Source organism: Diabrotica virgifera, chromosome 1, assembly GCF_917563875.1.
Source record: "Diabrotica virgifera virgifera chromosome 1, PGI_DIABVI_V3a".
Lineage (NCBI taxonomy): Eukaryota > Metazoa > Arthropoda > Insecta > Coleoptera > Chrysomelidae > Diabrotica > Diabrotica virgifera.
Genome location: NC_065443.1, coordinates 140,121,422 through 140,133,762, shown reverse-complemented (window position 1 = coordinate 140,133,762; position 12,341 = coordinate 140,121,422). Strand labels below are relative to the sequence as shown.

The 12,341-nt window shown below is 33.4% G+C and overlaps 1 protein-coding gene across 3 annotated transcripts in view; it reads right to left on the bottom strand.

The window, feature by feature from the left end:
• The window catches only part of LOC126881066 (zinc finger protein 271-like), a 183,526-nt gene that overhangs the window by 142,719 nt on the left and 28,466 nt on the right, over positions 1-12,341 (bottom strand). The window contains exons 2-3 of one of the 3 annotated variants that reach the window (XM_050645081.1): positions 6,152-6,496; positions 1,422-6,067 (exon numbers count right to left, since the gene is read on the bottom strand). The exons of 1 other annotated variant lie outside the window; for it this stretch is intronic. In XM_050645081.1, coding sequence (XP_050501038.1) covers positions 4,767-6,067; positions 6,152-6,496 — 1,646 coding nt within the window. In that variant the 3' untranslated portion in view covers positions 1,422-4,766. Of the gene's footprint in view, positions 1-1,421; positions 6,497-12,341 lie in introns of those variants that run through there. One more of the 3 variants, XM_050645080.1, reaches the window with a different exon arrangement.

Sequence of the window (12,341 nt, the reverse complement as noted above, 5' to 3'; positions counted from 1 at the left end):
AAAATAGCTGTTTGTTTATTTTGTATTCGACACATAAGGTCAAGTTGCCATTTGTCTCAGTGTTAGCTATGCATGGGTAAAAGTGAGACAATATAATATTTATACGGTATGGTGCAAATGTTTGGAATAAATTCATTATTTCGTAAACCGGCGACTTTAAACACGACCCCACCACGGAGGTGGGGTAGGGGTTACTTTAAAACTTTAAATAGGAGCCCCCATTTTTTTACTGCAGATTCGGATTCCTTACGTAAAAATAAGTAACTTTTATTTGAAACATTTTTTCGAGTTATGGATAAATTGCGCTATATTCGGAAAAAACGATTGTTGGAAATGAAAAATTAAATCCACTAAAATGGAAAACTTTACTTAACTTTTTTGGTTTTAGAACCTACTCTTCACAACCCAATAGGTCCCTAAAGCGCTCGAGTTTACCAAGGAGAAACCAAGGCTTAAGTATGTCGCCTGGGGCCCGGCGGTCGTATTTGACCGCTAACGCTAACATATTTTTTCAAAAATTGATACTAATAAATACAATTTTTGAAAAATTAATCATGGAAGTACAGTGGAACCTCGATAACTCGGATTAATCGGGACCGCGGCCGATCCGGGTTATCGAAAATCCGGGTTAGCCGGAGAGCATGGTAAAAATTAATAAAATACGGTATACTTATAGATAAAGTCCCTTATAAGCAAAATAATATGAAATATATATGCACAGTTAATACCTATGGTTGTATAGAGTTTAGTATAGACAATATAGAGTATTATTAATTTCTAGGTAAAAAAACTCAGTCAGTTTGGTTGTGTCAATAATTTCGTCTGGTCTGGTTATGTAATTTAAGAACAGTGACTCTTTCATTGTTTAAAAGACCATTGTTTAAAAAACAATTTTTTAAAAGACAGTTGAAAATAAATAAAGGAATAACAGGTGCCTGTTGTTTGCGATAATGAATGTCGCTCTGCCGCCGCCGTGTGCATGAGTCATTTTTACTATCATATAGTTCAAATTACACAGATACCCATTATCTCTCAAATATTATATTATGATTGAAGTTTTATCAATGAAATTCGATATTTTTAAGACATTCCAGAAGCGGCTGCAGATAAAATGTTTTAACAAATACATACATTTTTATTGTTGAAATGTTTGTCCGATGAAAATCGGTCCGGGTTAGCCGGACTTCCGGGGGCCGACTTATCGAGGTTCCACTGTATTTCAGTTTTGCACTTTTTCAACTTGGCGCCTTGTACTTTTTTTAAACATATTTTTGTGTTAGTCAACATTTAAGAAAAAATCTCTTAAGCATATTATTTTACACTTTGATATTTTCTTGTACGTAGGTACTTTAAAATGTCGTTTCAAAGTAATGTAAGAAAAGAGCTTAACCCATTAACGGCAGAGAAAATAAACAAAGAGAAATTTGACAATTTATTTATTAGAATGGATTAAAAATACAAAAATTAAGACTAATTTATAACCAACAAGAATTTTTCCCAGGAAAGGAAAAACATATAAGTGCGTATATCTACGCACCTTTGGCCGAATACGGGTACAATTTTTAAGAAAGGATCATATTGTATCTTAAAGGTAAATTAAATTTTAAGATTAACATTTTCGAAACATTTGGGGTGTAGATGCACTCTACACTTTTTACATAAATAAATAGTATCACTTTTATACATCTTACATTTTTTTCTAGCGCTATTATCTCTTTTTATAGTATGGCCAATACTGTCGAATCTAGTTTCATCTGGTAAAGCAAAGACACCGAAGTTGCGGTTTCTTCACTATTCTCTGCATGTCCACTATCTCTTAGTAGTAAGTTAAGAACTAATCTCGAATGAAACTCTAGTTGGGAATTTTTAGAATCATTCTTAACTTTAAAAATTTTCCATCTATGTCGGCTCATGCTTTCTCTAAAGGTATGTATAGATATTCGCGCCGTATGCGACGCGCGTTAAATACTCGTTAAAATTTTTCATTTTAACGAGCCTTCCGCGATCCAAAGGAAACTTACGAACCTTTTGTCACGTCTCAGTCGCGCGATAAAATCTACGCCATTTCTATGATGAGTAGTGCTTTCTTGGTAATGGCAAGTTTGTACAAAAAGAAAAGGAAGCAACGACGTTGATGGCACACTAACCTGTTTAAAACACGTAATGGTTCCGAGCTTAAGACTCGAGTCGCCAAAAATAATGTGCACCGGAGGTCGGTTCTGATGGCGTGTTCTTATTCAGCCACCCCAAAAACGCTTCTAGTAATCTGTTTGCATCAATTTAGTACTGAAACCCTTTGAAACTCCAGATCACGTGCCTTGGCAGTGAACCTGGATAGCAGATGCTCCGGTGATCGGTTCTGATGGCGAATTAATCTTTACCGACCCCAAAAATCCCCGAGTAACAAAATCTGGCCCTTAATAGACTTACTTTGAAATCTGTATGACCTTTTGGATGCATTTTATGCACCTTAAAATGCAACGATGCATTTCCAACCATTTTTCTATAGTAAACTTTTTTCTTGACATCATCCTGAACACAATGCAAAAAGTTTCAAATTTTAAATGCCCTGGTCTAGATGAAACATTTTGTTATTTAATTTTTATAATAGGGTTGTCGTATCTATAGTAGGGATGGCGGTTTTTGACAAAACGCCGGTTTTCGGTTATACCGGTTTTTTTGCTTACGGTTTAACCTAGCGGTTATAACCGGCCAAAAAAACCGGTTTTTCGAAAAACCGGTTTTCGGTTTTTTAATTTAATAGGTTACAATGTTCCATTTACAATGCACTTTAGTTTGAGATACTCCACTCGACTCGATACTCGATATCAATAATATCCAAATTAGTACTATCGAAAGGACATCAATATCAATATAAATAAAACAGAATTTTTAATAAAACCATGTTATTATATTAATTATTATATATATTTATTATTTTATTATTATTAAATATTTATTAATTATTATTAAATATAATAATCAATATATGTATACATATTGCAATAATATATAATTTAACCCAACCATTTCAACTTATACAAAATTTCCCAGACTCTTTCAAATGGGATTTAAAAAAAATAATAACATAAATATTTTACTTAACAATAAATTGGATAATGCAATTTATCTTTTATTTTTACTACCATCAAAAAAAATTAACATGTATTTTTTAACACGTTTGAATATTTTTGTATAATAGATACATTTTAACTCATTTAATACTTCCTGTATGGGTGTATCATTTTGAAAACGTAGGGAAATCCTTGGAGATTCGTATTCGTAATCGGTAATTCGATATTCATAGTCAGACATTATTTTTGGTAATAAGAAAAGGTCATTCACCCACTTTCAATGTCAGGAGTCAAGTGTGAAAAATAGATGATGTTTGCGTCTACTTCACCAGATCACTTCTTATGTAAATATTATGATTACAAATACCTTTTCAACGAAATATTATAATAAAACTAAATTGTTCCTGGCTGATGTGAGTTTGCACTTTCAGCTTGCTTCTGTATTTATAAAATAAAATTTGAATTATGGTTTTGTTTGGAATAATTACTTGAGAATAATAATTATGATTGGGATCCAAAATAATACCTAACCTAATCCTAATCACCGTAAAAACCTAATAACCGGTTTTTATTTTAAAAAGGAAAAACCGGTTATAACCGGGACAAAAAACAACCGGTAAAACCGGTTATTGCGAAGTAAAAAAACCGGTTTTCGGTTAAAACCGGTAGGTTTTTCCCATCCCTATACTATAGTAATACATGCTAGTAATTTAAAAAAGTACCTACTCGTTACAAAGCATCAATTATTTGTTTAATAATCAATGTAACGATTTATCGTTAGAAATACTCGTTTGTGGGTGAACGTAAACACTAAAGAGGCCTGGCAAGGGTGTCGGTTACATTACAAGAAATATTCAACTCAAGCGCGCCAAAACCAACAAACCACTCGCAAACCCGTCCAAATACTTATTGTGAACCATCAAAGAGTGTTGAAAAACGGACAGAGGTTAGATCGTGGTGCGCCGTTTGTGCTCCACTTGAAAACACGTACTAATCTGACGAACATGCTGCGCGCGAGCGGCTCGCACACCGAGCGGAGCGCATATGTATACATACCTTTATAATATGCGCTTCTTTATCCTTATCTTTCGACCAATACATATCAACTTGAGGCCTCGAGTGGGATAACCAGATAATATACATATGCCAATAAATGTTTTTAAATCTGTCATTCATTTCAAAATCGTGATGATTATTCTGCAATGCATAAATATTTGTAAAATATAGAAATGCTCTCGACTACTTCTTTATCAAAAAAGAGTGAAAAAGCTTCAATAGCTGACCTGTCTCCATGTTTGGCTTTTATATTTTCTAAATATCGACCAGACTGTTGAATTACTGCTGAGTACGAAGCAGTATCTGGTTTTACCCAACTTTGGATTGATTATTTTTGGCTGGTTCTGTCTTTGGACGTTTTGATCTGAGGTTCAGAGGAATGTTATAATCATAATCGTCAGAATTCCCATTCACTTGCATTTTATATGTACATGCAATCTCCGTTTTTATTACTTCTTCACCAACAATATTATCATCAATGTCTTCTACATCGGAAACTTCATCTGTTTCTGGCGGCACATAAACCACATCAAGTGAGTCAGCATTTTTACAATGTGAGTCGTCTTCTAAAAAAGGCATTAACTCTTTAGTATTGCGCACCTTTTGCCGTAAATGGGTTAAAACAAATTTCACACTTTAAGGTTTCTCCACAGTGTGCAGTCTCAAATGTTGTTTCAAACTGTATGTTTTAGCAAATTCCTTAGAACAAATTTCACATTTATGCGGTTTTTCTCCAGTGTGTACTCTCAAATGTTGATTCAAATGAGCTGCTTGAATAAACCGCTTAAAACAAATTTCACACTTGTAAGGTCTTTCTCCAGTGTGTACACTGAGATGTCTTTTTAAAGTACCAGCTTCACTAAACTGCTTAAAACAAATTTCACACTTCGGTTTCTCCCCAGTGTGTGCTGCTCTAACATGTGTTTTCAAATTAGTTGCTTGAATAAATTGCTTTAAACAAATTTCACACTTGTAAGGTTTCTCGCCAGTGTGCACTCTCAAATGTTCTTTCAAAGAGTATGCTTGACTAAATAGCTTTAAACAAATTTCACACTTATGAAGTTTTTCTCCAGTGTGAACTCTCAAATGTCTTTTCAAATCACTTCTAAAATGCTTAAAACATATTTCACACTTGTAAGGTTTTTCCCCAGTGTGCACTCTCAAATGTTTTTTCAAATGACTTATGTGAATAAACTGTTTAAAACAAATTTCACACTTGTGAGGTTTTTCTCCAGTGTGCACCCTCAGATGCATTTTCACGGAACCTGCTTCACTAAACTGCTTAAAACAAATTTCACACTTATAAGGTTTTTCTTTAGTGTGTACTCTCAAATGTGATTTCAAAGAACCTGCTTCACTAAACTGCTTAAAACAAATTTCACATTTATGAGGTTTTTCCCCAGTGTGCACTCTCAAATGTACTTTCAAACTACTTACTCGAATAAACTGTTTAAAACAAATTTCGCACTTGTGAGGTTTTTCCCCAGTGTGCACTCTCAAATGTTCTTTCAATGACCTTGTCGCAGTAAATTGCTTAAAACAAACTTCACACTTGTGAGGTTTTTCTCCAGTATGCACTCTCAAATGTATTTTTAACTGATTCACTCGAAGAAACTGTTTAAAACAAATTTCACACTTGTAAGATTTCTCCCCTGTGTGCACAATCAAATGTTTTTTCAATGAACTTGCTGTAGTAAATTGCTTAAAACAAATTTCACACTTGTAAGGTTTTTCTCCAGTGTGAACTCTCAAATGTATTTTTAACTGAACTGCTTCAATAAACAGTTTAAAACAAATTTCGCACTTATGAAGTTTTTCTCCAGTGTGCACCCTCACATGTCTTTTCAACGTACCTGCTTCACTAAACTGTTTAAAACAAATTTCACACTTGTAAGGTTTTTCTCCAGTATGAACTCTCAAATGTGTTTTCAAAGAACCTGCTTCACTAAACTGTTTAAAACAAATTTCACACTTGTAAGGTTTTTCTCCAGTATGAACTCTCAAATGTGTTTTCAAAGAACCTGCTTCACTAAACTGCTTAAGACAAATTTCACACTTGTAAGGTTTCTCCCCAGTGTGCACTCTCAAATGTTGTTTCAAATGGCTTGTTGTAGTAAATTGCTTAAAACATATTTCACACTTATGAGGTTTTTCTCCAGTGTGCACTCTCAGATGTCTTTTCAAAGAACCTGCTTCACTAAAGTGCTTAAAACAAATTTCACACTTGTAAGCTCTTTTTCCATTCACCCCTTTCTTGTTTTTATTTAATGTTTTTCCTTCAGCATGTGCATTCGTACAATTTCCTTCGTGAGATGAATTTTCAGTTTGTGCCTCCAGAATTTCCATTTTGTTCTCTTGGAGGTAATCTAAAAATCAAATTGAATATAATATAAATATTGTGTACAAGAGAAAATAAATGTAAAATAAAAAAAAAATAATCAAATTAAAGGTAAATAAAATGCAAGAGAGCTGAAGTGTAGTCAAGAGCACAGATATGTTTAAATAACATTTTTTATTTTCTCAAAATTGGCAATTACAATGATAAAAACATTTTTTTGAATTAAACATACGTTTTCTTTTAATTTTTGCTTTCCCAGAAATAGTTGCAGATTATATATATATATTATTTTTCTTTATTAATTATTCTTAACTAGTTACCCAGGCCCGGAACTGGGAGAAGTGAAAGGGGATCCATGCTGCAGATTTCAGAGGGCGGAAAAAGGACCCCGCATAAACCTTATAGGAAATGGCTATCTGTCAAATGCTCTGAAACTTTGGATTCTGGTAAACAGAATGCTCTGATGTGTAAAACAAAAATCTCAATGGGCGCCTAGCTCGAAAAAATGATGGTTTTAGGATATAAGCCTCTAAGGTTATAGGTACAGTGAGGACGTTTGAGTTGGAATAAATTCATTCTCTCGAGAATGGGCGACTCTGGAGATAAATCCCGAATCAGGTCGATTTTTATTTTTAAATTGTAATTTTTTAGAATATATATCATACTAGTGACGCCATTCATCTGGGAGTGACGACGCAATCGATGATTTTTTTAAATGAGAATAGGGTCGTGTGATAACTCATACGAAAGGATATTCAATTCTACACTCACCGGCACAAAATTACGCCACCCAAAAATTTTGATGAAGTTTGAGAATTTATAACTTTATTATTTGTGCTCCGATTTTCAAGATTCTTGCACCAGTTTGTAGGTACATGTATTGATATCGTTTGGTATTATTCCGGTAACAATTTTTTTTTTGCTTAGATGGCATTATACGGGGTGAATGGAAGCGTTGTAATTTCTCTTAACTTTAAAAAATTATGTGGAAAAATTGGAGTGCTGATTTTGTTTCATACTCCTTTTGTGTTATCCTGGAGGTATCACTAAGGTTTTGTTTTTTGAATTATCCGAATATTTCTAGTAAGAGCTGTACCATTTTTTGTAAATAAAAACACTGATTGACTCATAAAATAGAGGTTGGATTGATAAGATTAGAATGGCTCGCATGCAGCCCAGATCTCAATCTTATTGAGCATTTATGGGATGAATTAAAAAAGCTATTCGCCGTCATCCTAGGCCTTCAAAAAATTTGGTACAGTTATGGCTCTCGTAGAGGAATATCGGGCTATTCTCCTGACAAGGATAACACATCTTTATTCAATGCCAAACAGATTGCGAGCAGTCGTAGCTGCAAGAGGTGGACATATCCGCTATTGAATTGTTTTGTTGTTAATTTTGTATTGTTTTGTTAATTTTAGTGCGCTTGGTAATTTTAATGAAATAAACCTTCAAAGTAAGTTTTTATTTACAGCTCTTACAATAAAAGATATTCGGATAATTCAAAAAACAAAACCTTAGCGATACCTCCAGAATAACACAAAAGGAGTATGAAACAAAATAAGCACTCCAATTTTTCCACAGAATTTTCTAAAGTTGGGAGAAATTACAACGTTTCCATTCACCCCCGTATAATGCCATCTAAGCAAAAAATTTTTGTTACGGGAATAATAACAAACTACATCAATACATATACCTACAAACTGATGCAAGAATCTTGAAAATCGGAGTATCGAATAATAAAGTTATAGATTGTCAAACTTAAACAAAATTGGGTGGCGGAATTTTGTGCCGATGAGTGTATATTCACTAATATAAACATTAACATAATTATATATACAGGGTGCCCAAAATTTTTTTTGAATTAAATTAATTGAGACAAAAAGAAGAATGTATGTAATTTATTTAATGGAAAATATATTTTACTGCGGGTTGTAACGCTACGTGATGATGATGATGAGTTACCCAGGCCCGGAACTAGGAGAGATGAAAGGGGATCCATGCAGCAGATTTCAGAGGGCGGAAAAATTTGAAAAATAATAAAATAAGAAAAATTAATTTATTTTAAAATAAAAATAGCACATTAACTATTATATATTTTATTTGATTTTTTTTTGTAAAATTTATCAGCTTTTTTCCACACCATAACACCAAATATTATGTTCTTTATGCACATTTAAAACACCTTTCATACTTCTATAGTTTTTTACCAGTATGCAGCCACAGTATAAAGAGGGACAGTAAACCTCTTCCATGTCGACAATCTCACGATCTCAAGAAGTAATACCGGCAGTACGCAATTGGGTAATTCACCAGTGGTGGATGCGGATTTTCCCTGTTAAAAGCCGTACGTTTCTATGCGGCTAGCAATGCGAGAATGGGGCAAAAGCGACTGCGAATATTGCGCGGTCGCCATGCGCGACTAAAGATTTTACTTCCAATTTTTCGGAGAGTGGTTCTACTGTCCCTTTTTATACTGTGGTACAGCCTTAAATGATCTTTCAAAATGTTCATTCGAGAAAACTGAAAACAAATTTCACACTTGTGGAGTGTGCACTCTCAAATGTTTTTTCAAACCACTGTTGTAGTAAAATGTTTAAAACATATTTCACAAAATCCACAAGGAAAAGAAAAAGTTTTCCTGTAGTTGGTTGTATACCATCAATCACAAAATATTTCATATGGTCAAATATTTCACACTTATGAGGTTTTCTCCAGTGCGCACACTCAAATGTCTTTTCAAATGACTTGTAGTAAAATGCTTAACCACTCAATGCTAGGGTTTTTCTATGAAATAGAAGGTCACAAAAAGCAGGTTTTTTGTATTTATTTTTAATATTGATAAAGTAGAAATCATAATACAAACTTAAAAAAATAATAAAAAATGAAATAACGTTAATTTTACAAAAAATTAAAATTTTATGATAAGTATTATATATTTATATTTTTACCCGAAGCAATATCTTCTCAACCGTTTGTATTTGATAGAGCAACGAAAATATCGTCGGTATACTGCGAAAACCAGATAAATGACAAATTTTAAAATATTGAGTTAAGTATACCAAAATTCTCAGCTTTTTACGCTCTACATACAGGTAAAACCCAATAAATGATACGACTTACCATTCAGCAGATAATTTGTGTAATAAACAAATAAGTTACACCTAACCAACTTTTCATTTTCAAATAAAACAATATATCGCTACTTACTTCCATAAAATCAAAGTTCTGTTGCATGTAAAGCCAACTAAGCGCACATATATATATTTGCAGGACAACAATATATTTCTACTGCTGTATATCTACCATATTCAGTAAAAAGGTGATAAGTGTCTTTAATACAGTGTGATTTATTTTGATTTACAGGTAAAACCAGGTAAGTGATCGCACCTCGATCTTAAATTTAGGTTTAATCAGCTAGGTCTCTTTCTATTATTATAACTATTTCAAACTAATGATAGAATATTATTTATGATATATGCATCTTAAACTAGCATATCGAATATCAAACACAACTGGTACGCTTAATTCAAAATAAAGCACTAAACTTTAAAAACGTTTTTTTCTCGATTTCGGTATTTCGACATTTATCTGGTGTTCGTAGTATTCCGACAATACGATCTAGTGCTGTTTTGGCAATGTTGTCATGTTTGTTTTTTTCCTACTAATTCCCTTTCATTCGACGTCTCTTACGTTAAAATCGGACCAATAGCAACGAAGAGATATACCGCACTTTTGGTAATGTCGATGTGTTTGTTTTTTATCTCAACATATTCGCTACCCCCTTCTCTTTCATTTAACGTCTCGAACGTTAAAATTCATACAAATAACAATGGCTATACGATATAATGTCCTTTTGGCAATGCCATTGTGCTTGTTTTCTATCTCTACGTATTGAATATTCACTCCCCTTTCATTTAACGTCTCGTACGTCAAAATCATATCAATTACAGTAAAGGAATGATATAGTGCTCTTTTGACAACACCATTGTGTTTGAACTTTTCTCTGTTAGCCTCGATTTCCCCTCCCCTTTCATGTAACGCCCCAAACGTAACAATTGGACCAATAACAGCGAAGATATGATGTAATGCCGTTTTGACCATGCCGCCATGTTTAATTTTTCTATGTCTTTGTATTCACCATCCCCTTCCCTTTCCAACGACCCCTCTTACGTCACGATCCGACGAGCCTACACCACAAAAAGCATCAAAAACGAACAGAATGGACCTTAGATTTTGGCGGAGGCCCCGCGCCCATGTTATTTCTTATAGACGCATTCACCAAATCGCAGTTTTTTATTGTATATTTGTTGTATGCTCGTTCGAATTTAGAGAGTGCGCCAGTGGCATGCGCCCACATGCGTATATGACAAAACAAACATAAACAAACACGATGAGATGTGCTTTTTCTTTGCATTCACGGTTTTATGCAGTGTTTTTCAGTTGCATATTTTAAGTGTATTATTTTGCTAATATTTTTTATCTATTGTTTTTGATCGTAAACTTTGCTACTTTATATTTATACATCAATTTCTATATTTTTTTTAATTTTTTTTATACGATGCTAGCACTGTATCATATTTTCGTTGGTCTATGTAATACAAACGGGCGAGAAGGTATCGCTCCAGATAAAAATATAAACTTAATACCTACACTCAAATGCAAAAAAATCGATCCACTTAAAAATTTGCCCATTTTGATGCCTCGAATTTCCAAGACCTGTTGTCAGATTTAATTGATTGTTTTACCATTTTATAGCCTTATTCATTAACAATATCGCTGTAATAATATTGTTGCTAGACAGCTAAACTGTCATTGTATACCGGCTGTACGAATAAAACGGTGTTTTTTTCAAAGTTCGCATCATTCTGTGGACTATTCTAGCATTTATAAAATACTGGAATTAAAAACCAACTATTGGGACCGTGCAAGTTCGGCAAAGCGACCTCTATTTCTACGCTCTGTACTTTTATTCGCACTTTTAATTATATTGGCCAATTATATTAGTCCTGGTTGCTGGATAATTGTCAAGACCATAGTCCAAAAAAATAATAAGAAGAAAAAAATAAGATGCAGGTTATGTTTAGCAAACGTAAACAATTGTATGTAGTAAATAAAATCCGTTATTAAAATGCAGTACTGCAAGCAAAATACAATTAATTAAATTTACCTTTATATAATAATTGCTATCATATCAATATTGTGGAGCAATATATAATTTTTCTGAGTCAATGACAGAAGGTATGAAATATACGTCAATTTGACAATTTCAATTGACAATATGAATTATTTAAGATAGTTGCAATATTTCTCCGCGACTCGCACACGGTCGTTTCTCGTTTCCCTTTCCAAGTACTTGCACACCGCGAATAGCCTCAGGTTTTCTTAACATGAAGTTTTTAGACTCATTAGCTTATGTTGGATAATAAAAAAGTTAGGTGCTTTAACAACTGGCCATGTTTGTCATCAGTACAGGGTGTTTCTAAATAAGTGCCACAAACTTTAAGGGTAATTTTACATGAGAAAATAATGACAGTTTGCTTTATAATCATATGTCCGCAAACGCTTCGTTTCCGAGATATGGGATCTTCAAGTTTTTTACAAACTGACCATTTATTTATTGCTTTAAAACGAGTTGAGATATGCAAATCAAATTGGAGGGTTTTCAGACGTAGTTATTGCACATTTTTAGACATACAATTAAGAATTTAATATTACCCATTGGCGCGCAAACGGGTATTACGAACGATCATTTTAGCCGTATGCACGCCAATGGTGAATATAAAATTCTTAATTGTATGTCAAAAAAAGTGCAATAACTACGTCTTAAAACCCACCAAATTGAATTTGCATATCTCAACTGGTTTTAAAGC